Raw genomic sequence first — 26,500 nt, forward strand, 5'->3', positions numbered from 1 at the left:
TTAACACAACGAAATGTGCGGCTAGAGTGCAATTTTACTGCCACCTTTTCTCGAGAAGGCTGAGGCATCTTTCTCTTCGCAGGATTTCGCTTCTCCTGCTTCCACCTTGGTTCCTGGTGCGTCGCATTCGTCTGTCTGTCTACCGCTCGAGCACATGTACGACCAACCGGTTCAAAACTCGAACCAACGTTGCTCCTCGTATTACTCTTCCGCATTACGGGTCGTCACGATAACGGCCGCATACTCCCCATCATCTCGAGCTCGGTCACGGACTGCTTCTGAATTTCGTCTCCTCCTGTCAACCCATTGAGCTGTCTGTTTCATTTGAGCTTTCGACCGTTTTTATTGTTTGTTCCTTTGCTGTTTTTTTCTCAGCACCTTCTCCCTACAACTCGCAATGGAGTCAACCTATTCCAGCAGCGACCGCTGGAACTATTTCCGCGATATGACCCAACGCGACGAACCGCAAGCTCAAACCCAAAACCTCCACGACCAGATGCCGCCATACGGCGATGCGCCCGATGTGGGCACTGGTCCACCGCGACACAACCTCCCGCACGACGAGCAGATCCCAGAGGACGAGGCGGCACCGCGCAGCATCGGCAACAACAACACGGGCAGCATTAACATCAGCGGCAGCACCACACGGACCGAATCGCCGGTATCGTCTCCGCCCGCCACGACATCCGGGCAGCCCATCGCCAACCCGTCGCCCTTCAACTTCAACCTCCAGTATTCGTTCCCGGGCCACCCCAACCGCAGGTCGCTGCGCAGCTGGATCCACGAGCTGCCGGACGACGCCCGCATCGCCGTCAGTGCCAACATCAACAGTGGCAGCGGCAGCGGCAGCGGCACCTCCAGCAGCAGCGGGCGTGGCCATGGCAGCGCCGTCGGCGGCAGCATCAACATTGCACCCGCCACTGGCCTCGACCCGGCCCGGCGACCCTCGGTCACGTCCACCATGGCCGACACCGAGTCGCTCATGTCACCGTCGTCGTCGAGAGCCTCACCGCGGCCCATGGGGCCCAACATCCCCGTCGAGATGCGCTACCGCTTCCCGTCCCTCGCCGGGCTCGACCCCATATCCTTGCCGCCGACACCGGGGCCCGTGCCATCACATCTGCACTACCAGCCCAGCCTCTCCACACCGCCCACCACGACAACAGCAGTAAGCAACGTCACCGTCCCCAGCCATTCATTGCCCACGGTGCCGACCATGTCAACTCTCGGCGCGGGTCTGGCCAATATGTCCTTGGGAGGGGGCAGTGCCGTGGAGGGGAACGGTGCACCACACATACCACACATACCACACATACCACACACGCCGCACATACCACCCGCCCACCCGCCGTACCACCCGCGCCCAGCTCCGCCACCGCCACCGCCCATGCCCACGTACGTGCCCGTCGAGCTGCCGCGGCCAATATCCAACGTGGGCGGGCCCGGTGGCGCGGCCAAGATCGAGCCTCTGCCGCCGTCGGCCGCGCGGTTTGTGGCCATTGGCATCGACTTTGGCACAACGTACTCGGGCGTGTCGTGGGCCTTCTCGGGCGACCCGACCGACATCAAAGACGTGCAGCAGTACCCTTGCGTCGGCACGGCCTACAACAGCCGCGACGAGGTGCAGGTACCGACGCAGTACGACCAGCGGTCCGGTGCGTGGGGCTATCTCGTGGCGCAAGGCCACTCGCCCATCAAGTGGTTCAAGCTGCTGCTGCTGCGCGACGCCGACATCCGCGACGACATCCGCAACTCGCCGTACTTGCAGGCCGCGCGGCAGCAAGCCAGCCTGCTCGGCGAGGACGGCGTCGTGGACCTCATTGCCGACTACCTGCGCAACCTGTGGCAGCACTGCCTGCGGGAGATTGAGCTGCAGATCGACGCGCAGGCGCTCCAGGACCTGCCGTTCAAGGTCGCCATCACCATCCCCGCCATCTGGCCGCAGTACGCGCGCAACATGATGAAGAACGCCGCGCGGCGCGCCGGCATCCTGCAGCCGCGCGACATTGACGACACGACGCTGATCCTGGTCGAAGAGCCCGAAGCGGCCGCGCTCGCCACGCTGCTGGACCGCCGCGCCTACCCGGAGATGGCTGTCGGCGAGACGTTTATGGTCGTGGACTGTGGCGGCGGCACCATCGACATCATCAGCTACAAGGTGATGCAGAAGACGCCGTTTGTGATCCACGAGGCCGTCAAGGGCGACGGCAAGCTGTGCGGCGCCTTCATGGTCGACGACAAGTTTGAAAACCACATGAAGCACATGTCCGGCCTCAAGTTTGACAACTGCGACCCAGCCGACTTCCGCAAGTTTGTCTACGAGGAGTGGGAGTACGCCATCAAGCGCTCCTTTACCGGCAGCGAGACGCAACAAGAATTCTACCTGCACCCGCCCATCAAGGCCTTTTCAGCCTTTTCGCGCTTCAAGGGCAACAACAAGTTTGTGCTCAAGCGCAGCACCATTGTCGACTTTTTCGACGACACCTACCAGGGCATCCGGCAGCTGATCAACGACCAGAACAAAAAGATTGTGGCCCAAGAGGGGAAACCGCCCAAGGTAAGCTCTCTGTCTCTCTCTCGTCTCTCTCGCGTCTCTCTCCCCCTCTCTCTCTGCCTTCCTCCTCCCGTCTCATCACTAACGTGGCAGAAAATCATCTTGGTCGGCGGCCTCGGCAGCTCGCGCTATCTGCTGCGAAAGCTCCAGACCGAGTACAGCAACGTCATGCAGCCGCAACGCACCTGGTCCGCCGTCGCCCGCGGCGCCGTCATCAAGCTGCTCAAAAACACCTTCTCGCAAAGCGACGTCGTGCCCGTCACCGACGAGCGCCAGCGCCAACTCCTCCTCGCCCTGCCCGAGATGGACGTCCGCATCGCCCGCTACAGCTACGGCGTCGAGACGGGTGTGCCCCTCCAGCACGCGCTGCCGCCGGTGGAGCCGGGTGTCGACCGCATCAGCACCGAGCCCGACGGCCAGCAGCGGGTCTGGCGCATGCAGTGGTACCTGAAGCAGGGCGAGTTCATGGACAACCGCGAGCCCGTGTCGCACAAGTTTTACGAGTACGTCACCAGCGCCGCCAGCAAGCAGACCAAGTTTATGATTTACACGAGCGGCCAGATGCCGCCGCCCTGCCGCCGCGAAGACGGCTGCTCGCTGCTGTGCACCATCTTCTGCGACTACGACACACCGTACCACGAACTGCCCGTCGTCGATGACACACGAGGACTGCGCATTGTCGACGACATGCACCTGACGATGCGCTTCAACGGGGAGCCTGAGTGGCGGCTCCAGGTCGGTAAAAAGTCTACAGAGCAAAAAGTAAACGTAAGGTTTGAGTAGTTTGGGCCGGGTTGGCTGGGGCTTTGCACTTCTTGGTTTGTATAGAGAGAGACACACGCGCTCATTGTTTTGAATTTTGTTTACTTTTGTCCCTTTGGTGCATTTGTGTCACGGCTGGCTAGGAACTACAAATATGGCGGATACGACAACTAGAAAACCTTAGAATCTTTCGCATTTCATGAAAATAATTGAACTGGCCAGACAACGTATTATTTAATTATATGCCACGGATCCTACCCCTAATTTTTTACGTTTTTATTTGTTTTTGTCTTTTATGTAATTTTTATATCGTATCTATAAAATCATTGCAGTCGTGCCATGTATTTTGAGAACCAAGGAAAAGAGAACACACAACAAAAGAAAGGAAAGGAAAAATCGAACCAACGCAAGAGCAAAGTCCGGAAAGACTGTATACAGGCAATAATAAACACAAGAAGAGAATCTCCAAACAGCACTCACCCCAACTTATCGCCCCCCCCCCCCACGCCTACCGCTACTCCATATACTTCTCACTGATTAACAGAACATTGGCAATGCTGGCATCGTCAATCTCCACATCCAACTCCCACTTGTCACCCCACGCAGCTACGCGGCGCTCCATCGCCAGGCGACGATCTAGGATGTCCGTGTACTGCGCGCGACGCTTGCCCTCCGCGCTGTTATGGCCCTCGATAAGCATCAACAGCAAGAAACCCTCGACAATCATGGTGGGCGTGTTGCAGAGCAGCTGGCCGGTCTCGGTCCATTGCATGGCCGATGCGACGATAAGCAGCGCGACAACGGCGATCACGCTGGCTGTTGTAGCCGCGGGGACCTCGCATACGTGGCCGATCCAGTGCGAGATGCGCGCCGCGACGCGTTTGCCTGCCTTCGTGTCGCGGGTTTGTTGGTCCTCGTCGGGGAACGGGATGTCCAGCAGCGAGTACAGGCGGTAGTCCTGCTGCGTCAGCATGGCGAAGTGCCGGTCGGCCATGCCGGTCTCGCGGTGGTGGACATTGCGCAGCACGAAGCCGTCAATAAAGCCCATAAGGCCAGTGTATGTGCCGATGATCAGCCACCAGTTGTCGTCAAACTCCATGAAGTCGCCAACGGCTATCCAGGCAACGAACACGGAGATCGACAGAAAGACACCAACTGAACCACCGACCACGAACGCCCAGAAGTCAATCGCCGTCTCAGTGCGGTTGAGATGCAGCGGTTGCGATTCGACGACGGGGTTGGGCTGCATGTCACCGGTCATGCGGCGCAGATCCATCTCGAGGCCGCGATCCAGAATGTCAATGGACGCGAGGCATCGCTCCAAGTACTCCTCGTGCTGGCGGCGGACGTTTTGTAGAAACATGGTCGTGAACGTCAACTCGAGTGCGGTCGCCGTGTTCACATAGAGCTGCCAGGTGTCGGAAAACATCAGCGGGATGCCGAAGAAAATCCAGACGATAATGCCGATCCAGTAAATAACGAGTGCCGACAAGGAGCCCAGGAATCGCGACACTGCATTGGCGATCCGATCAAACATGCCCTCTTTGGCGTCGAGCGCATTGATGAGGTCCGTTCGCATCGCCCGCTGTGAGCGCTTGAGTGCGGTCAGCTGCTTCTCGGAAAGCTTGCGAATCAGCCGCTCGTTCCCCTGTGAACGAGACAACATACTGCAGATAGTGTCGAGAAGCGAGCGTGTCGAGTTCTGCTGCTGCCGCATGAGCAGCGTGGCCGACATGTAGCACTGGATGGACGATATGTCCTGGAAGATGACCTGCCAGGTATCGTTTGGCCCGTAGACGGCGCCAAGTGCAGCCCATACGCCCAAGAGGAGCAATGTGACGAGAAATGTCCACCGGGATCCCGCCGCCTTGACAACAAAATCAAAGGCACCACTCTTCTTCTTTGGAGCTCGTTTGTCGGAGGGGAGAGGGCCTGTCGTGAGGGCGGCGGCTGCCTTCAGTCTTTCTTTTTCGATTTCGACCTCGTCGAGGCTGCCGGCACTGACGGGGCGAGACTCTGCCGGGCGGTATGCTGGCGGCGGCATTGTCGTCAGGTCGGGTATAACCGACTCAGCGACCGAACGAGTGACATACTGAGCCGCCGGGGCATTCTTGAGATTCCGGGCATATGTCTTAACCGCCCGACCAGCGGCAGTGAAAGGGTTTCCCATGTTGGCGAGAGCGGAGTGACGTGACGCGAGGAACTTATTAAAGATCAAGAGAGCGTGAATAAAGCCTCCAGGGCTATTAAAAAAAAGCGACGACCGAACCCCAGACTTGTTGACGACCAGCGTTGCAAACTAAATCAAGGAGCAGAACAGATGGCCCATTCTAGACGAGTGAGCGACTCTGATCTCCAGCGGCGTCGGAGAAGAAAACAAACGATAGACGGAAAACACCAAAAATATGGCGTTAACGATGGAAGAGGTTGTCGAACAAGGACTTCCACATTCGAAGGGAAAAAGAAAAAGGGGAGAGAAAGGGGGATTGAAAAGAGAGGAGAGAATAAGGTGGCTAATGTATATGAGAAGACGGCATATGGCTGTGAAAGGACAGTCTGAACTAGAAACATCAGTCGAAGGGAAAGAGAGCAGTGGTAGCCGACATGATGGGACGGCAACGCGTGGCGAGAGTCACAGATCATACACATCCCATGCCTCAAAGGAGAAACAAAGTAGCACAGTCCATCAGATAACCCACGTATTGGCGTATCAAGTCTTGCAGTGTGGATCTCGAGACGTCGTTTCGCGTACATCGCCCGTCTACCGTGTCGAGCCCCTCATGGTCGACAGTCCTCGATGAACTACTTTTCCCTTTCACGAGTAACTTGGACCAAGACGGGTGAAAGTAGAGGATGTTTCTTCTAGTAGACTCGGATGCAGTGTCCTCTGTTGTGGGTAAAGAATATGAGGACGAGATGAAGCAGATTCGATGTTCGTACACAATGCCAGCAATGGCAGGTATTGCCAAGAAACAGTGGAAACACGAAGAAACGAGGGAAGGAGTTGCCTCGGCCGGAGGACGTCAGTTCCTCACCCGTGGTTGACAATTCTTCCTTGCACTGGTTGTCTTGCGTGGGTCCACTCGACCACGTATCGATTCTTTTCCTGTTCCATGCTGTGGCTCTTGAGTGTGGTCGGCAATGTTAAGCTGCCCGCGAGCAAGAACGAAAAGCGTGATGGGTGAGGATGGAATCGTTATTGCACAGCTATTCAAGGTTGAAAGGAAGCAAAATTGGAGAATCATGAAAAGGGGCTTGACGGGTTTCCCAAAAGGGGAATTGCAACAAGAGCTTGGAAGAAACAAACGAAACACGCAAATGGAAGGTACAAGCCGGACATCCACGATCGCTACTTCCAAACTGTAAGTCGGCCACTTCTTGACAAGAATAGAAGCCGCGCGACCTTGATCTCTTTGCTCTTTCCATTTCGGTTCATACAGACTCATGCACTCATGCAGGTGCTCAAATGGACGTCCGTTGCATCTTTTACTGCCCAGTTTTATGTAATTAAAGGAACACCGAACTCGAACTGCGCTTTTACGTTCCTCTTTCTGCGCTTCTCAATCCCTAGGCTGACAAGACGTAGAACCATGTCGGAGAATAAATCTACGAGTCGGCTGACAGCCGGGGGTTTATGGGACTCAGTTCACAAATAGCTTGCCTGGCTCGTTGTCCTTTCTTATTTTAATTTGTCATATTGAATTTCTGGCTCACTTTCCATCGTTTCTTTCTGCATCTTTGACTTCTCATCTGGCTTTGTCGGCCTATTCAGAGCCTTTCTGACACCGTTTTAATCAGGAATATGCGACTGCCGGCTTGGCGTTGAACTTGGCACCTTACATCGTAGTGGAGAATTTGATGTAAACAGAGCTGGATTAGACGATTACAAACGTCGTATATTTACTGGGGACATGGAGTATAGGTAAAGAGACGAGAATTTGCAAATTGGAAGAACATAAGCTTTCTGACAGTGCTTGTTTCAACTGCCACCTGCCTTGCCCGTCCAACACTTTACGGCTCACGAACTTGGCTGAAACACCAGGTTCTATGCGGCGAAGAAAACCAACATGAGCATTATCACGGGGAAAACCCACATTCATTCTGATTTTCCAAATATTTCCTGATCGCCTTCCACGCAGCTTCTTTATTCTCCGACAGAGTGCCTTTTGCCAGCCCACCGCACAGGCTTCCAGCACATACCCAACCCGCGTGCCAAGGCCGGCATGACGGGCATTCATCTTGATGTGCGGTCGGCTCATACACTGACCCCCGCGTGTATCGGGCAAATAATTAGACACAGTTTTAGTAGAGCGTCTGGCAAGGATTGAAATTGTCAGCACAACTTGCATCACAGACACAGATGCCGGGCGATCGATCGGACAGATGCATCCTCTGGTCGTATGCCGTCTTAAGATTTTGGCAGCACTTCGCAGAAAGACGAGCGGCTTCGCTGTAAGGAGAAGAGAAGAGCGCCGGTCTCTCTCAGAATCCGTTTGTTGTATTGTGTCCATCGTATGTAAGCCAGGGGCCTATGTATATAAACCACTTGGTCACCTGACAAGACACACGGCCTACGACAATGCATGACAACATCATCAGAGTCCCCAGGTCGACAATTGCTCTTTCTTTGCCGTCTTTCGGGCCGTAACTAAGCTAGGCATGAAGGGCGGCAATCGGGATATAAAATAGAGACAAGTTTCTTTTCCTTGGCAGGCAGAGTTTGGCTGTCTGTCCAACCGTTGTTTTGTTTCTTTCCCGGAAGGAGATCAAGCCGGAAGTGCATTCTTCCACCGCGAGTGAACCGCCCGCAAACCTTCTCTGTCAAGAATCTCCCCGACGTTTGATTTACACAGATTCGAAAGGGGTGCAACAAGCAACGCTGGGCATAACAAGGGAAACAAAACGAGCGCATATTGACCTCGATGTCTTGATACAACTGAATATTCGGTCCGAAGAAGATGCCAGCGACTTTTTTTTGAGAACAAATTAAAGACAAATTACGTCAAGAGGGAAACGCAGAGGCATCAGCAGTTCTGTCTTCATATTGTCTTCATACTATCTTCCTCTAATGCATTTTGCCCACAAAATGCTCGCGACGCCCACCGAACATGGACATGTCTCGACTCCACTGTATCTTTTCTACTTAGAGAGAGATCGAGAGAAAGTTATTGCAACACTGCTTCCCATTTTGGTTGTGGCTGCATGGGCTCCACTTGGAATGGATAGGCGTTTTGCTGGTTGAAAAGTCGAGGAATGAGGCCCAGATTGCGGAGAAGACAACAGGCGACAAGAAGAGAGATAATCGTTTAGCGTTCGTTCCTGTCCACTTTGCCTTGGGGCAGATCGGCGGGGTGCGGCAGCGACTCCGCATGCGACTCCGTCCACGGAGGAGGCACTGTTGAGTCTCGTCCGAAAAACGGCGGCCCGGTTGGGTATCTGTGGGTAATACTCCGTACGCCGGGGCAGAGGCTGCCTCCTGTCATGCTTTTCTTCTTCGGCGCTGGGCCGTTTTTGCTTTCCTCTGCACGTTGCCCAATCGTATTCAATTTCAAGTTATGTTGTATGATCCCACAACATGGTGCGGCGAGGGCGGGTCAACATAGTCAGGTCCAGGCCAAGCACGTGTCGTTTCTTTCTTTCACTTGCGCTTCTGCACGCTGAGCCGCAGGTTCTCCGCTTTTCCCCTGGACTTTGAATATACCATCGACCATCATGGGATTCGGGAATGTGGGCTGCATTAACAAAAGCAACATTGTCTGCGCCGGGCGCCAAAGTATGTTATTTTGTCCGTGGCAGCCACCATCTGAATTTTTCAAAAGTGCACACATCGAATTTGGCCAAGCTTCGAAACGGGCCGCGGTATATGGTGAGCTCGACATCCCGCACTTGTGGCGGGTGGTGTAACCGACGCACGCGACGGACAGCCTGACATGGCTGCGGGGAAAGGAATGCGCATATCTTTCCTCGCATATGAACTTTTTGGAAGAGTGACGAGAGTCGTGAGTAGATGAGAGGAAGCAAAACAACTGTCGTTAAAAGCCCGTCCTTCGACATGTCATAACGTCGTGCATCGCACCCTGTCAATATGTATAGTCCCAACCAAACGATACCATCCGCATTTCCTGTGGCCAAGGCCGGCACGAAATAAAGTGAGTTGTCGTGAACTCGAATCAGAGACGAGACCTCGCGTAATTATGTCGTTCATAGGGCAGCGACAATGCAAATGCGCCGTGGGATAATTTACTTGCGTCTGGTCCGGACCCGCAGGTGCGAGTCGACATTACGAATGACCCACCGGTCATCGGTGCCGGGGGGGTTGAAATAGAGCAAGGAGCAAGAGGATGTGGTAATACGAATTACCACCTCTCAGTCCCCTGCATGTTTTATCGTCCAGTTCCGTCCATGAGCCCCCATCCGCAATTCGTGCAGCTTCCCGCTGCTTTCCCCTCTTTTCTTGTAAGGTCCGAATTCACAAAGCCGGTTGCGTTATCTTCGGTCTTGGTAGCGCGTGCTGTGTGTGCCGAATGCCGTGCTGTCGCTCTTTTTTCGTGTGGTTTCGTAATAAAAATTCACCAGCACCGCAAACCATTCACATACCATCCTCAGCCATCGCCTGGCTGTCGATCGAAGCTCCCGAGTCGAGAGAGAGAGTGTGGCATGTTCCGAGAAGACAATAGGTTTGAGAACGGTAAAGCTACTCACGTCTTTCCCATTCAGGCCCGCCCATGAACAATTAAAGACAACGGCCTCTGGGCCACGGCCGGCGAGGCAAGAAGTACAGCACCTGTTTTCGGGCCAATGAAGCCCGCAAGCTGCCGACAAACGGAGTTGTGGTGGTGGGTGGCTTGGCATTATCGACCAGTCTGTAGATGTTAGTGTTAGTGGCCAGGTTGGGTATTACCAGACAACAAAAGCCAAAAACAACATCGTTTGCTTCTTTGGAGTGACGGGCTGCGGAGGGAACGAACATCTTTTCTGGATGGACAACGGGTGTTTTTGTTGTTAGTTGCTGGGGTGCCTTATGTCCAGCTATTTCCGCAACTCTGCGCCGCCCCATCATTCTTCGAGTTTCTTTTCTTTCCTTCATTCTTCTGCATAACCCCTTCCATTTCCTCATTCCCGCGCTCTTTTTCCGCTTCTTCATACGACGTAGAAGGGTCACCAAAAAAAACAACACAAAATAGGATGGAGAAAGAACACAGAAGAAATCGAGAAACTGGACGATCTTGCATGCTGTCATTAAGTCGACCCACCTGCATGTACACACAGTAAAAACAAGACCTGCGGGTCTTCCTTCTCGAATGTTTCTTCATTGTTGCTCTCGCCCAAGTTGCTTCCTTCACCTTGCCCGAAATGGTCGGGCCCGGGCTTGTGAAGGAACTCGCACCCAGGGCTCCACTGCGGCCAACTTCGCGCACTCGTTTGTCGCCAGTTTGCCATTCTCATAATGTAAGTAAGTCTTACCCATCCCCAAACTGTGCGGTGGATGCTCGGGATTAGCGTGGCAAGTAGCGTGCTGGCATGCATCCGTACGGCGGCGCGCAACGATACCGGCTCCATCAAGGCACCTTGGCCCGAAGTGAAGGGCCCCGGGCGCTGGCCAAAAAAAAAAAAAGCAGAAAAGCTGTTTCTAGTAGCCTATTTCAGTTAGCATATGCAATCGTTGTCTTCACTTCTCATGACTCCCACTCGAGCCCTGTCGATAGCGGAAGTTGCTCATCCACTTTTCTCTGCTTATTTCTTCAAGTTCCGTTGCTTTGCGTGACCATTGTTCCTTTTCCCTATGCCTAATTCAGCAGCTGCTGTTTTAGTCTTTGGGGAGTTTTCTTCTTTTTTTTTTTCTTCGAAGATGTCTTCCTGTCCCCCCTCCCTTGTTGCAGTGACCTTTAGTTTGTTTTGTTTATAATATTGACGTGCTCCCATTAAATTTACCCTGTTTGTTTTCTATTAGCAACCAGCATCTCCAATTTCAAGGTCTTGTACTCCTTTACTTGTTCTTTTCAAACGTACCATTGTTTCTGTTTTGCTTGAGTCAGCTTGTTGTATTTATTTATTTTTTATTCGGCCGAGTATTTACGCCCTGTGACATTGGGCTGGAGAAATCGCATACCCGCGAAATCGACAACAGGAGGAAGACGAAAAACTTTTTTTTGCCAGCGAGTGGCAATAAGTTAGACCGACGACGACTTAAGCCGAACAGAAGCTCACTTTGGCAGACCCATTAAAGGACATCACCCACGTTGTTCTCTCTGTTTGTTCAGTTTGTTTGTTTTTTCGAATCTGGGGACGGCCGCTCCAAGAAAAAAAGAAAAAAGAAAATATCAACACATCTGTAGCAATGTCAGAACGACAAGCACCCGAACCTCTCGGTGTGGCAGAGGGTGTGGCCTCCATCGACCATGCTGTCGAGCAGACTTCAGCGAGCGCCACGGCAGACGACAGCGATGTCTCCTCCCACGAACCGACACCGTTAGAAAAACAGCCGAGCCATGTGAGCCACACGAGCCACCGCAGTCGCTTGAGCCGCTTAAGTCGAAGTTTGCGGCGACGGGACAGCGTCTCAACTGACGACTCCGACCCGTTAGAACCGCTAGAGCTTGCCATGACACCAAATGTCGGGACCGAAGTCGAACAGGCCGCCCGCGAGCCTATTTCCCACGCCATGACGACGACAAGCCTGGGCAGCGTTGCCTCTCGACTGCCCGATTTCGAAGTGACGTTCTCCGAAGACGACCCGAGCAACCCACGCAACTGGGCCCTGTGGTACCGTCTGTGGATTGTGTTTTCGATCTCGTATTCTACATGGGTCGTCGTCGTATACAGCACAAGCTATACGGCTGCCATTCCGGGTGTAATGGAGTCGTTCAACATCTCCAGCGAGGCTGTGGCCACACTTGGCGTGACGACATATCTGATCGGTCTTGCGATGGGTGCCATGCTGCTGGCACCATTGAGTGAACTGTTTGGCCGGCGCATGGTGTACATTGTGTGTATCATCTGCTTTACGCTACTGGTGATTCCCAGTGCGCTTGCGACGTCGCTGGCTGAGATTCTCGTTGTGCGCTTCTTCGGTGCTGTGTTCGGTGCAGCTCTTGTGTCCAACGGCCCAGCCACCATCGTGGATATCTCGACAGAAGACAACCGGGCTCTGTACATCTCGATCATGGCAATTGCGCCCATGAATGGCCCCGTCACGTAAGTTGCTTCTGTCCGATCGAATTGAGCTGTTCGTAAATGTTCCTTCCTGCTAACCGCATCTCGCTTTAGTGGCCCTCTCATCGGTGGTTTCGTCTTTGAGTATCTGGGTTGGCGCTGGGATAGTTGGATTGTCATCATCATCTCAGGCGCGGCCATTGTTTTCATGGCGTCTCTCAAGGAGACGTACGCCCCGGCAATCCTCAAGGCCAAGGCGGCCAAGATGCGCAAGGAGAAGGACGACGACCGCTATTGGTGCCGCTACGACGAGCGCATCTCCATCCTCGACCTCCTCAAGGTGAACTTGAGCCGTCCTTTCATTCTCGCCGCGACGGAGCCGATCCTGTGGTTCTTCAACATCTGGTGAGTCTGCTTCCTTTCAAGGTCCCCATTTCTTCGCTTCTGTGAACTAATCTTTCGTGTATGTAGGATCTCCATCGTCTATGGCATCCTGTACCTGTGTTTCGTCGCCTATCCGATCGTTTTTATCGAGGGCCGTGGTTGGAGCTCGGGTATCTCCGGTCTTGCATTTGTCGGCATTGGTATCGGCACCATGTGTGCCATCGGCAGTGAGCCGCTCTGTCGCCGCCTCATCAACAACTATCCCAAGGACCCCGAGACCGGTCGTGCGCCGCCTGAGGCTTCTGCCCGCATCATGGTTATCGGCGCCATCCTGACACCCATCGGCCAGCTCGTCTTCTCGTGGACGTGCCTTCCCAAGACCATCCACTGGGCGATCCCAATCGCGTTTGGCATTCCGTTCGGTGCCGGCAACACGCTGACATTCATCTATGGCTCCAACTACCTGGCCGGCTCGTACGGCCTGTATGCAGCTTCGGCGCTGGCCGGCAACATGGTCATCCGGTCGCTGTTTGGCGGTACGTTGCCGTTGGCGGGCTCTGCCATGTACAAGGCAATGACGCCACAATGGGCGGGCACATTCCTGGGTCTGCTGGAGGTGATGCTGATCCCGATCCCGATTGTGTTCTTGCGGTACGGCAAGAAGATCCGCGCGCGCAGCCGAGTGATCCGGCAGATGCGGGCGGACATGGAGCGCAACGAGGCCAAGCGGGCTAAGCAGGCGCGAATTATTGCGCGGCAAAAGGCCAAGAAGGAGGAGCGCGAGGCGGCGGCGGCTGCCCGTGCGAACGGCAGTGGAGTCGTCGAGAGCATCGACATTGACGATGTTGAGAGTGTCGACATTGAGCGGACGGCTGACATTGACCACGCCCACGAGAAGGAGAAGCGCTCGTCCAATGAGCCGACCGCAGCAGCCGTGCCCTCCAAGGAGGAGTAGAGGGGCACTGTTGTAGGTTAGCCACTGTCCCCAAGCAGCCTCGTCAAAATATCTTTGCCTACCACTAGCAGCGAAAATTGCAAAAGGGGGAAGCCAAGAGGAGAAGATTGATATAAAAATTTGGTAGATGTGGTATTATTTGTCGGATTTTATCTGCGTTCGGCGTTTGGTATGGGCGGGCTGCATATTAGAAACACTTCCAGCACTTTGCTTTGTTATTTCCTTTTGTTTTCGTTGGTTTTGACGTGTCGAAAAGAGAGTTGGAGATGGTATCGATACATACTAATAGTAGTAGTGGAAGCCAAACCATATGAAAATGTTCAGGGGCTAGGATAGTGAGCGGAGACGTGTGGTGATACATGCCTTCTTCAACCCAACGGGGAAGGAGCAACCCTGGCTCTAAGATCCGTCTGCTCCAGACGACAACATGTTCAATATATATAAGCAGGAGGCGTTATATACGTCACAGGAAGGTGCATTTGACCACAGCTTGAGTGCACCCATGTCAAAAGTCTTTTTCATAATGCTCGTGTCTCATTCCTACAAAACACGGCTGTCTAAATGCTGGCTGGATATACATATATGCACATGTGGGTATTGGTAGGTGTCGTCCCTTTCTTTTCATTCGTTCTTTCACCGTCTCGTCACCTCTTCTTTTTACCCTTACTGCCTTTCCCCTTCGGTTCTGGTGCTGGATGCTCAGTCCGCAGATGTTTGTGAAGCTTCGTGTTGGAATCGAACGTCTCGTCGCAGATCTGGCAGATTACCTATCATGATCAGTCAGTACAAATTGGCTTTTGCCAAACGAAGAATCACCATGGGTTCAACTCACAGCTCCCTCTTCTTGTTGAGCTGCCCAACGGGCGGCCTTCTTCTCCCGCTTCGCTTTGGCCTTGCCGATCTTGGGCTTTGCTGGAGCTGGCGCCTCGGCCAGTTTGTCCTTGATGCCGAGGCCATCCACCTTGGCCGCAACGTCGTCGTCACTTTTATCACCGACATGGCCGCCGGCAGCCTTGCCCTGGAATCGTTTTTCGACAACCTCTCTAGGCGCATATTCGTCATTCTCTTCAGACGACTCGTCTTCTTCTTCTTCTTCATCCACGGAAACGTCGGCGCTCGTCGCCATCGAGGTCGGCTCCGGCTGGGCCTTTTCTCTCACATCATCATCGCTGGTGTCCTCGTCGTCATCGGTGACCGGCTCATCCTCCACCGGTGCTTGCTCAGGCTTCGGTGTCTCCTCCACGACAAGATTCAAGTCACGATTGTCCTTCTTCATTTGCCGGCGCAGCTGGTGCACAGCCTTGGCATGCTTCTTGCTCTTCTCGTGTGCCTCAAACTGCTTCTCGCTCTTGAACGTCTTGTCGCACACTACACATTCGATCTCGTGCTGCACCTCGTCGGACTCGGCGTCGCTCGAGAACTCGCCGCTCAGGCCATTCGTCCCGTTGGCTGCATCGTCTAGCAGCGGCTCGCCGTCGTCTCCTAGGCCCCGCGCCCAAAGCGGTTTCGCATCGTCCTGGTTGGCCGCGGCGGCAGCGCGGCGCTCGAGGTTGGCAGCACGCTGGCGGGCCGCCTGTGCGTTCGCCGAGTCACGCAAGATCTTTTGGCGCTCGGCCTCGGATTGTGTGTTGGCCACATAGCGGGGATCGCGCTTGCGCACAAAGGCAACGAGCGAGCGTACAGCGTCGTTGAACTCGCGGGCAGCAAGGTCGCGGGCCTTCTTGTTCTCCTTCTCCATGAGGCGGCGGATGGTACGATCGGGCGCATCAGAGAGCCGGTACTTGTCTTTCCAGCTAAACGACTTGATCGTAGCGAAGTTGGACCAGTCACGGTAAAAGCGCTTGCCGACGGCGTCGTAGTCGTCGTTGGCTGAGCCAAAGGGGGCATACTGTGGCGGCTGGCCGGCGCCGTTGCCGTCCCAGGTAAAGGCAGCCTCTTCCTCAAGGCCCAACTGTGCAAAGGTCGCCTCGAGAATGCCAAAGAAGCCCGACGGCGAGTCGTTGAAAGGGACGCTCGAGTTGAAGCGCCCCATAAGCGTGTACAAGTCTTCGGTCGGGGTCAGGCGCACGTTGTTGTAGAAGCGCGGGCCGGCGTCCGCAGCATCGTCCGCATCGTCTGTCCCACTGTCGCCCCGTAGGATGGCATCGCGATGTGAGTCGAACCAGGCGCGTTCCTGGGGATCAGAAAGGACCTCATAGGCGGTCTGGACTTCGGCGAACCTGCGAGTTGCGTTGGCGGTGTCGTCAATGTTGCGGTCGGGGTGCAGCTCGAGGGCCTTGCGACGGTATGCTTTCTTGATTCTATATCATGTCAGCACGAGATCTCGGACACCGCCCGAAACACTCCCAAAGAACGGGGCTTGTTCCACGTCCAATATCACCACTTACTCGTCGTCAGTGGCTGTCCGCTCGACGCTTAGCAGTTCATAATAACAGGTCTTTTGCGTCACCGAGGCCGACGGTGCTCCGGCGCCGCGACTGGACGACTGCTCCGCTCCCATGGCTTCTGTATACGGAAGCACCCTGTATGATGCTGGCCGTGAGTAGGTGTGGGTTGGAGCGCAGGGCTGCGAGGTCGCGTGTCGTTCAGAGGGGTCGTTTTCAGGCACGCTAGACTTTTTTCACTAGTGCATCTTGCAGTGCCAGAGTGCTTAGATAACCCTCAAAGCCTTATCCCGCGTTACCATTTAGATGCACCATCAGTAGTGCGGGCACCAGGGATGGCCTTCAAGAGCACGATCTACAAGTGTTTAATTTACGAGTTACAGTTCTTCTCAAATTAAGTATATAGTCTTCACAAAATCATTTTAGAAAATAAAGGTCTAATTATACTTCATGCCCCGTAACAATTGTTTATTTTCCGATCCAGCAATCTTTCTAGTGGTGTTGTGCGTCCAGCAGAAAGGAACCAAGAGGCACACCAAGGTCCCCAACATGGCACTATTTCCAGCGCTACAAGACGCTATAAGACGCTATAATATAGTCGTACAATGAACGCTATTATTCCAGCCAGTGGCCTGCCGGACATACGCCATGTGGCAGCGGAAAATGTATGTTAGTTTATGGATGACAAGAAAATTGTTAAATTTGTCGATGGTTCTGTAAGCCCCGTGTCTTTGTAGCATTGTTTTTACCGCTTTAGCACGAGCAAAGCACGTATTCTTCTTATAAACGTGCTCAATGTGGCCCCCAAGATTTGCGCAACTGCGTTCTTTGTGCTCCGCTAGAGTCCACCACTAACACTCACTGGAATGACGTTGTTGGCACAGCGGGACGCTCCCAACGAGGACTAGGCTTAGCAGAGTTTTTTGTCCCATTCAGGGTCTTCCGTCGTCCCCCAGCGGCCCTCCTATTTGGGCCTAGAGCCTTTACTGGGCCTGGCCGCTCTCGGCAACCACCAGCCCAGGCCTGGCCCAGGCTTCATTTTACCTGGTGACCGACACCTTTTTTAGGGCAAGTTAGAAAGGAAGTGGTCGCCTGACCAGCCCTCAGGGTGCGCCTTCTAGAAGGTGCATGACGCGCTTGCCTCATTAACGACTTTTGGACTTTTTGCTACACACCGCCGCCACTACAAAAATACGAAAATATATTCTCGCCACCTCCTCCACATATTATTTTCTTTTTCTGCTCTTTTGCCCCATGATCGCATCGCCAGGAACCAGGCACCACGACCAGGATATATATCACCTACTGCTACGCCGGCACTACTCTGTGTCTTGGCTTCGCTTTCACTCGTCCATCTACTCCATCCTTCCGCGTTTAGCTTTTTATTTTATTCCTTCCCCACTTTGCCATCCATATATTATCACGAACCACAGCTCACCAACGACAGTCGCGAATTCAGTGCCCTCAGCCTACCGATGTCAACCGGGTTCACGGTACACAGACTACTGTCTGACGACTGATACCCGCCCACCAAGACTACGACTTACGTACAACCACGACAGGTACCGCCATGGTCGTACAGCGCCTACGAGACAACAGCAACCCGCAAACCTCGACATAACTATTGACCTGCACGACCTGTTCATCGCTCTGTACTCCCCCAACCAGGGACGGCATGAAGTTTGCGCGCGAGTTCAAGGCAGCACTCCAGAGCGGGGATTACCCCGAGGAGTGGTGCAAGGCCGCCATTCCCTATCCAACCCTCAAGAAATGCCTGAACAAGATCCGCGCCGAGTTCCAGGCCATGGGCCTCGACGCCGACACGCTGCGCCAGCTGCTAGCTGCTCAGGCTGTGTCCACACGTGGTGACCAGATTCCACTTGCTAAGTACAAGTTTGATGGTAAGCCACTTCTGCCCTGGAGGTTTTGCAGCCCAGTACTAACATCCCCAGTGAGCGACTCTGCTGTTCAAACACACTTCACCATCTTCGTCGACCTCGAAGACGGCGTCGTTGTGGACGCCTCACTTTCGCCCGCGTCCAAGGCTTTTCTTGAAAAACAGGCCGATATTCGGCGCAGCTCGGTGGCTGATGACCAACTTACCGGCGAATCCAGCCTAGATGGTGGCTCGCCCATGCCTGACGCCATTGTCGACGAATCGGACGACGAGAGCGGCCCGTCGTCAAGCCTCTCATCCCCGCCCGGTGAGCGCGTTGGCTCTAGTGGCACAGGTGGTGCCCGCCAAAAGAGCTTCCAACGCGTCGAAGTGTCCCTGACAGCCGACAGCGAGTTCTTTGGTCTCATCTACCGCGACATGGCTCAGCTCGAGCGCATTGGGCAAGCTGAGCAGGCTGCCATCACGGCCGAAGTCGTGGCGCTGGGTCAGGAAGTGTCGGCCGTGGCAAGACCGGAAAGGAAGAAGCGGACGTGGTTTGGGAGCTCATCGGCAAAGGCCAGTGCAAACCAGACGACCACCGCCGTCGCTCATCACAAATACGCCAGCGACCTGACTCTCTGGCGCGAGCTGTTGGAGCTGTACCTCGACGCCCAGGTCTTCTTTTCCACACGCGAACGCGACCACGGCAAGGCCCGCACATCTGCTCAGGCGTCGCGGCAGCTCGACTGGTTCCAGGAGCAGGTGAAGAGCCGCGGGCTGCTGCAGCACTTCCAGCTGGCCGCGAGTCTCGCCACCTACCAGCACTTCTTGATGCTAAACAAACGGCTCTACCTCAACCTGCGGTTCCGCGAGCTCAACCAGACTGCCCAGTCCAAAATATTGAAAAGTAGGTACCTATGTTTTTGTCCCGTTCATGCCATTCAAGATCACCATTCTAACACGCACAGAATTCGACAAGTGGACAGCCCTGGACGTATCGCGGACGTTCCCCGACGCCACTCGCCACCACCATGATATGCTCGTCGATAGCTTAGCCCGCGACGTCTGCGCCCGCATTGCCGAAGACGTCGTCGCCGTCGTGCCCCGCCTCGAAGATTACACCTGTCCGGTCTGTCTCAGCATTGCCTGGATGCCTGTGCGCCTACTTTGTCGCCATGTGTTTTGTGTCCGCTGCGTCATCAAGATGCAGCGTGAAGAACAAAAGTTTTGTCCCTTGTGCCGCGGTGAGGTCGTCATGCAGGCCGATCTCGACAACCTGGATGCCGATCTCCATAGGTTCTTGAAGCTCTACTTTCGGCAGGAGGTCAAGGAGAAGCAACAGGCCAACGAGATTGAGCGTGGACAAGAACTGTTCGGCGAAGGGTACAAACCAACGTCCTGCATCTTGATGTAAAACGGCATGACTGGTTCCTTATGCGTACACGCATTATTGTCTCTATTTTTATATCTTTCCCCCTCTTTTTACTTTTTTTTTTTTCTGTTTCTAAGGATACCAGTTTTATACCCCATCTTTTGGCAGCATGTATTCATCCATACTCAATTTTAATTTCTTTACTATTTCAAAGTCTTTGGCCTGGATATGTAACCTTTGATATGTAACAAGAATAGATGATGTGCATACATAAATAAACACAGTAATTAACTAACCAAACATGGTATTAGTTTCAATTCGTAATTTACAATTTTTTAAAATTAAATAATTGAAAAGGAATGAAGGAAAAAAAAGTCCCATGAATATGTATGTAGATAAATTGTAACAGTAGTCGTTGAAACAAAGAATGCTATGAAATCTACGACTCGATTACAACACACGTAGAGCCGACTTATGTTGTGTTGTAACTGTGGGGCAGCGGGATCTCAAATTGCTCGGCGATCGCTGGCGCGAGCTTCTTGGGCGCCAATATCAAATGGACCGGTTTTAAGACTTGATTCGCTATTTTTGTTCCAGCAAAACCACGCCATTTCGGCATTCAAATGGCTCGCTCTCCATTCTTACGACTAACATACCCTTGGAATTCGACTCTTGCAATGTTCGCGAGCAGTGTCCTCCGCCAGGCGAGGTCGACGCCTCGAACACCGTCGTTACTCGGCTTCGGTGTAGGCCTGCCAGGCGCTCCAAGGAACTTTGCGACTACGATAGCCCGGCGCGCATCGGATCGGTATGCAGCTTTCGACAGCGGCTTCAACCCGGACGACTTGCAGGCTGCGCGCCAGTGGCGGCAGGCGCTCACCCAAGATGCTCTGCCCCAAGGCAACACAACCTTCTCACGGTCCAGTGGGCCCGGTGGACAGCACGTCAACAAGACCGAGACCAAGGCCACGACCGTCTGGCCCATATATGAGCTGCAGAGCTTTCTGCCGACACTGTTGCGTGATCGGCTGCGCACGTCGCGGTATTACACCAAGGCCACCGACAGCCTGACAATTCAGGCCCAGACACAGCGTTCGCGCACGGCCAATGCCGGGGCCAACCGCGAGAAGCTGTTTGACGAGCTGGTGGCACTGTACGAGGCGACAGTGCCAGGCGAGACGCAACCAGAGACGGCGACCAAGTACAAGGCAGTGTGAGTTGATAATCCGTTGACGATTTAAGCCATATGTTGGACTGGTCGGCTAACACACACGCGGCAATGCAGAGAGAAAGCATTCCACGCAGCAAGGATCAAAGAGAAGAAGAAGCAGAGCAGCAAGAAGCAGTTTCGACGTGGCGGCAGCTTCGAGTGAGTGGTCAGACCGTGCAAGGCGTGAGTCTGAATCGGAGTCAATTGCGAGCGACGCGACTGAGGCCTGTCGTTGCTGTCTCCCACCAATGCTGTGACTGGCCATGAAACTGGCCGGCAAGAGCATGCCGGTGATTGGCTCTGGTTTCGTCAGCTCTGCAGCATGTATGGTTTGAACTGCATTCAGATAAAGGTGCCAAAGGTCCAGGGCTCGACCCCATCTTCTGTGGGTTTATCATCCTAGGCGCCGTGGCAGCTGCTTGTCCTGACTTCGTTAGTTCGGCTCGGCAGCCCAAGTCGGGGACCTGCTGATAAATGATTCCAGAGGAAGTCATACAAATGGCCGCAAAATGCCGTTGCATGTTACATGGGGCGATATCACAGAGCGCTGGGTGCATACGAGACTGAAGAGGGGGAAAGAGCAGCGGAATGCTTACAGTGGCTGTCAAAGTCTGGCCCGTTGCGCCGTCCGGCGCCCGTGAGGAAAAGTGGTGCCCCGCACTCAGCTTGCGCTGTAAGAAGGAAAGAGACCTGGACCGTTGGCGCTCCGAGCCCCCTGGGTCGCGCCCAACCGGTCTTTCTTCTCCTGTAAATTGGGGAGGCAACTGCCACAACAAAAAAAACTGGGGCCCCACTAGTCCCATCCCCTCCTTCCGCCATTCTGATATGCTGACATTCTCACTCGATTATGAACGACCCTTCTTTTGTTTCCTCCACGGCGGCATATCATCTAGCGACGACCCCCTTCTCAACACTTCCAGAGAACGTCTCCCCAGCATTGTTTCCTCAGCACAAGATACCTGCAAACCGTCTTTGTTGACGCCCGAGCAGGTTCCTGCACACTCCGTGCCTGCGACAGCAAACCCCACAAGCGGCCCAAGACACTCAGCAAGTCGATCTTGACCTTTTTTGACCTTTTTCGACCTCCTTCGACGTTTTTTTTGTCCTGACAATCCCGACCGGCATCGGCCGCTCTACGGCTCTTCTTGCCGGCGATACGGTTCATACCGACCTCCCGCGGCCTTCTGTTGCCCTGTATTCGTCACCTCTCTCTCGTTATCTCTACTACATCCATCCTTACCGCCTCTCTTCATACATAATATGGCTGCCAAGCCCCCTCCGCCGCAGGTGCAGCCGTGCCGCTACAAAGTCGGCAAGACGCTCGGCGCCGGCTCGTACTCGGTCGTGAAAGAGTGTGTGCACATCGACACGGGGCGGTGTTATGCCGCCAAGGTGATCAACAAACGACTGATGGCTGGACGAGAACATATGGTAAGTCAGCATGGGCGTGAAGATGATGCCGTCCATTCTTGGAATGCTTGACCTGGTTGTGAAGTCCCGTTTTCTATGCACCACGATTGCTAATATGCACTTTTCACTTCCCCCTCTTGTAGATCCGCAATGAAATTGCCGTCCTGAAAAAGGTGTCTATGGGACACAAAAACATTCTGACACTGGTTGACTACTTCGAGACCATGAACAATCTGTATCTCGTCACCGACCTTGCACTTGGTGGTGAGCTCTTCGACCGTATCTGCCGCAAGGGCTCATACTACGAGTCAGACGCTGCCGACCTCATCCGGGCCACACTTTCCGCCGTCGCCTACCTCCACGACCACGGCATCGTCCACCGCGATCTTAAGCCAGAGAACCTGCTGTTCCGCACCCCGGAAGACAACGCCGACCTGCTGATCGCCGACTTTGGCCTCTCCCGTATCATGGACGAGGAGCAGTTCCACGTCCTCACCACGACGTGCGGCACTCCGGGCTACATGGCACCCGAGATCTTCAAGAAGATTGGCCACGGCAAGCCTGTCGACATCTGGGCGCTGGGCGTCATCACTTACTTCTTGCTCTGCGGTTACACGCCGTTTGACCGCGACAGCGATTTTGAGGAGATGCAGGCCATATTGCAAGCCGACTACTCCTTCACACCCGTTGACTACTGGCGTGGCGTCTCAGACGCTGCTAAAGACTTTATCCGCCGTTGTCTCACTATCGACGCCTCACAACGCATGACCGCCCACGAGGCTCTGCAGCATCCGTTCCTGGCGGGCTACGACCGCCGCAACGCCGGAGCCCCAGGTGTCGCCGGCCCGACCGACGAGACCAACTTGCTGCCGACCGTCAAGAAGAACTTCAACGCGCGGCGCACGCTGCACGCGGCCATCGACACGGTGCGCGCAATCAACAAGCTGCGGGAGGGTGGGCTTCAAGGGCGCATGGATGGTGCGCGGTCGCGAGAACCGGCCCGGAACAACAATGGCGGCAACGGATCCAGCGTGAAAACAAACCGCGCACCTGCACCGCAGGGCGCACCACCAACGAATGGGGGCGCTTCCCCAGGTGCCGTCCCAGCAATGTACAAGGACGACTCTGGGTATGGCACGCAAGTTGAAAAAGACGGTGTGGACCGGCTTAACCACGGCGGCAACGACGTTAGTATGAGCGATGCGCCGGCACTCAGCTCCGTGCCCGTGGCGCTGCGGCCGGGCATGGATGTGAACAAGGTCGTCGAGACAACGAAAGGCCTATGGACGGGCGTCGGCAGCCGAGGGTAGGCTCCAGGACAAGTCTTGTCTGGATACGCATCGCTCATGGTCCTTTTTTTTTCTTTTTCTTTTTTCTTATTTATTTACTATGATGTTGTCAGCAACCGGCGAGTTTTTCTTTTCTGGCTTCTTGTTTACAATATGGACTGGCTCTATAGCTTTTGATGTATTGGCTTTGTATCAAGCTCTATTCCCCGCGTCATTGTGGCTTCGTTCTCGTCTTCCTTCTTCTCGTCTTGTCATGCTCAATGCCACTTGGCATAGCCTTGCCCGAATCATCTTCATTTATCTCAGACGGCAACGATTTCCAGATACACGCAGCAGTGAATGCTTTTATTCCGCATCAAACCTTCTTCACTTATCGGTGACGTAGGACCGCTCGGCATTCGATGCACCTCCCAAAGGCTGTGCCTCGCATTCAAGGGATGCAGACAAGCATCGACTCTCCACATGCACGTTATTACTCTCACCACTGCAGGCGACGAGTGCGGGAGTGTCCGCCCATCTTTCTTGTTAGCTTTTGCCCTCGGCTTCTGATTCAACCTGCATGACCCTTTGCATGGTGGCACGGGAATATGTTAGCGCTGTCCGTCCGAGGTTTGGCTTTGCCCTGGCATAAACCTTAATTCGGCTTCCTCTCTTCCCATTATTTTTCGTGTTCTTTCGGCGTCCGAGTGACACGATAGCGTACGACGTTTTCTGTCCTCTCATCTCTTTTGACTATCGATGATTGGCTTGTGGAGGTCGTGTGCACACGCGTATATTTGTCTTCTCTTGTACCCCTTTTTCCCTTTTTCACGATAACCCTTATTCGCGAAATTGAATGCGGCAAATTATCCTTGAAAGGCCTCAAGACAAGGACCCCTGTTCGACACGCGTGATAGATTCCCACGAAAGGCATTCCTTGTCGACTCTGACTCGTGGTCGACATAACTAGTTTTTCTTTCAGTTTTTGTTTCTTTTACTTCCCCTGATTATTCTGTACGGAGTATTACTGTACCAATTTCCCCCTTGTCAGTTGGTTCATTGAGCTTCAACACGGACCCCTGGATTGGGTCTAGCCTTGTCTCTCTTGCGTGGCCACCCGTCTCAAGGCGACCCACGATACTCCAACTGCCCCGGAATTTAAGATTGCTGCCCCTCTCTTGGAACGAGACACTTCGAAATTTGACAGTCAGAGACGTGAGAGACGGGAGGCCTGTCGAGGGGAGAGGCGTGAACTTTTTCGTATTCCGTATTGATTCCGCAAACTCGGATGTTAGGGAACAGCTACGAGGTACATTGAGATCCTCCGTTTGCAAATGGTAACGGTGTGAGATCCAGTGGGATGAGCTGCAATGGCCTGTTTCCCTAATGGACTTAACATCAACCAGACGCTCGTCTTCGGTCGACAACTCCATCTCTGCGGTGATAAGCCAAACCGATGGTAAAGGAACTTTAAACGCCAAACGACCGGTGATACGGAGATATATTTTACTTTCCGTTTTTGTAATTATTTAATTGCGGGTTTGACGACAGCTGTCAATCCACACGACGTTATGGTGACTGGCGATGTTCGGCTGTAATCTCCGTACTCAGCACGGAAGTACGGAGTAGAGAGTCGAGAAACAGTGCTGTTTTTATTTTTTTATTTTATTTTATTTTTATTATTTTATTTTTATTTTTATTTTTATTTTTATTTTTATTTTTATTTTTATTTTTATTTTTATTTTTATTTTTATTTTTATTTTTATTTTTATTTTATTTTTATTTTTATTTTTATTTTATTTTATTTTATATATATTTTCCTACGACATATGTTGCAGGAACCAAGGGACACCCACGATCCCGCTGTCTTTCCGTATATCCAGTCCATACTGTCCACGAGGGGCACGCGGTCGGCTTTCTAGTTGAATGAACTGCACCTGTCTCAGGTGCTTCGCGTTTCCTCTGGAATGGGCAACGCCACGAACAAAGAAAACGCTGATCGAGAAAAGTAAGGGCAAAAGAACAAAACTGGCGCAATCCTCAGTCGCGTCACGCGCGAGGTTGAATCTCAATCAAAAGAACCAGTAGCTTGCTTGGGCCCGTCGTCGCTATTTGGTACGAAAAGTAAGGCTTACTCAAAGCATGCAGATGAGATGACTGACAACCGTTCATCTTTCTCGGCTCTCGTACGATCTCACGATCAATTTTGCGACGTTTTTCTCATTCAACACAACAATCTTATTCCTATGCAAGGGAAATGCTGTGTCCGAGACTGTCCTCCCGGAACACTCGGCCACCTCGGCAGACGTGGGGGGCTATTTTCTTGCTTGCCAAAACGCCGTCATTTGCTGCCACAAAAACTTTGAGCAGGACCTGTGACCTGGCCCTACGTGGATGCCGGACGCCGATTCGCAGTGAGCATCGAACCGTGGCCCAAAATATGCATGCTTTGTTCTGCAGTAGGGTCATGCAGATGCACATGTGATGGCCAACCGTGTTGCTTTTTGGTCGTGGCTTCTTCTGTTTCTTACCGTCTTCGTATCCGTCAATGCCCATTAAATCATCCATTACTATGATCATCTTTGCAACGGGAGCGCTTAGAACTTCATAATCCGGGGTGGTTCTTGCCATGCGCGTTTGGTTCGTTTTTGCAGCCCGTCGAAACAAAAATTGGGCTTCGTTTCTTCTTCCTCTGGAAAGAAAAACAAAGAGCGAATATTTGGCTGGCCTCGGAAGACTCGGATTTGGGAAACTAGACGGCTGACCGTTCCAAGGCCAACTGCAAGCAATAAAAAGTAAAGCAAGTGGCCTGCAGGTCTGGTAAGCACGGAGATCCCTGCAAGACGCAAAAAAAGGGAAAGGATCCAAAAAATCCACAAAGAAATCAAAACGGTGGCCCAAATAGGATAAACGCTTCGCCAATGGTGTGTAGACACGCGACAGCACTTCTCACCCTGTAATAAAGGACCTGTGGAACAAGATGCAACTCTGCACAGGGGTGTCGGTTCCCAAATCAAATTAGAAAATGGCCAGTATCTTTCCATGTAGTAAACGGAGCAAATTGGCCGTGTAATGGCGATTTGCCGTTGACGACTGCTGAGTATCGCTTCGCGACCGTGTTGCGTTCTTTTCCGAGGCTGGTAGCAGAGAGAGATGAAAGTTGGAACGGCGT

The 26,500-nt window shown here is 53.4% G+C and overlaps 7 protein-coding genes across 7 annotated transcripts; 5 read left to right on the forward strand and 2 right to left on the reverse strand.

Moving 5' to 3' along the window:
• Nucleotides 1–397: 397 nt before the first annotated feature.
• SPSK_00409 (uncharacterized protein) lies at nucleotides 398–3,337 on the forward strand (the record flags this gene model as incomplete). Its single annotated transcript, XM_016727378.1, has 1 exon — nucleotides 398–3,337. The coding sequence occupies one exon, from the start codon at nucleotides 398–400 to the stop codon at nucleotides 3,335–3,337; it is 2,940 nt and encodes a 979-aa protein (XP_016582636.1).
• Nucleotides 3,338–3,830: 493 nt separating this feature from the next.
• Nucleotides 3,831–5,486, reverse strand: SPSK_00496 (putative iron/zinc ion transporter (putative); the record flags this gene model as incomplete). Its single annotated transcript, XM_016727464.1, has 1 exon — nucleotides 3,831–5,486. The coding sequence occupies one exon, from the start codon at nucleotides 5,484–5,486 to the stop codon at nucleotides 3,831–3,833; it is 1,656 nt and encodes a 551-aa protein (XP_016582637.1).
• A 6,168-nt stretch (nucleotides 5,487–11,654) lies between these two features.
• On the forward strand, nucleotides 11,655–13,808 carry SPSK_00454 (MFS transporter; the record flags this gene model as incomplete). The annotated part of the gene is made up of 3 exons (XM_016727423.1): nucleotides 11,655–12,511; nucleotides 12,584–12,874; nucleotides 12,941–13,808. 3 exons carry the CDS (start codon nucleotides 11,655–11,657, stop codon nucleotides 13,806–13,808), a joined length of 2,016 nt encoding a protein of 671 aa, XP_016582638.1.
• Nucleotides 13,809–14,452: 644 nt separating this feature from the next.
• Nucleotides 14,453–16,308, reverse strand: SPSK_00480 (uncharacterized protein; the record flags this gene model as incomplete). The annotated part of the gene is made up of 3 exons (XM_016727448.1): nucleotides 14,453–14,575; nucleotides 14,641–16,108; nucleotides 16,196–16,308. The coding sequence occupies 3 exons, from the start codon at nucleotides 16,306–16,308 to the stop codon at nucleotides 14,453–14,455; spliced, it is 1,704 nt and encodes a 567-aa protein (XP_016582639.1).
• A 1,559-nt stretch (nucleotides 16,309–17,867) lies between these two features.
• On the forward strand, nucleotides 17,868–19,482 carry SPSK_00501 (ring-14 protein; the record flags this gene model as incomplete). Its single annotated transcript, XM_016727469.1, has 3 exons — nucleotides 17,868–18,093; nucleotides 18,145–18,975; nucleotides 19,037–19,482. 3 exons carry the CDS (start codon nucleotides 17,868–17,870, stop codon nucleotides 19,480–19,482), a joined length of 1,503 nt encoding a protein of 500 aa, XP_016582640.1.
• Nucleotides 19,483–20,117: 635 nt separating this feature from the next.
• Nucleotides 20,118–20,813, forward strand: SPSK_00593 (peptidyl-tRNA hydrolase ICT1; the record flags this gene model as incomplete). The annotated part of the gene is made up of 2 exons (XM_016727559.1): nucleotides 20,118–20,653; nucleotides 20,726–20,813. The coding sequence occupies 2 exons, from the start codon at nucleotides 20,118–20,120 to the stop codon at nucleotides 20,811–20,813; spliced, it is 624 nt and encodes a 207-aa protein (XP_016582641.1).
• Nucleotides 20,814–21,910: 1,097 nt separating this feature from the next.
• On the forward strand, nucleotides 21,911–23,370 carry SPSK_00520 (uncharacterized protein; the record flags this gene model as incomplete). Its single annotated transcript, XM_016727487.1, has 2 exons — nucleotides 21,911–22,081; nucleotides 22,204–23,370. The coding sequence occupies 2 exons, from the start codon at nucleotides 21,911–21,913 to the stop codon at nucleotides 23,368–23,370; spliced, it is 1,338 nt and encodes a 445-aa protein (XP_016582642.1).
• Nucleotides 23,371–26,500: the final 3,130 nt, after the last annotated feature.

Source organism: Sporothrix schenckii (assembly GCF_000961545.1).
Source record: "Sporothrix schenckii 1099-18 chromosome Unknown Cont49, whole genome shotgun sequence".
In the NCBI taxonomy this organism is placed as follows: domain Eukaryota; kingdom Fungi; phylum Ascomycota; class Sordariomycetes; order Ophiostomatales; family Ophiostomataceae; genus Sporothrix; species Sporothrix schenckii.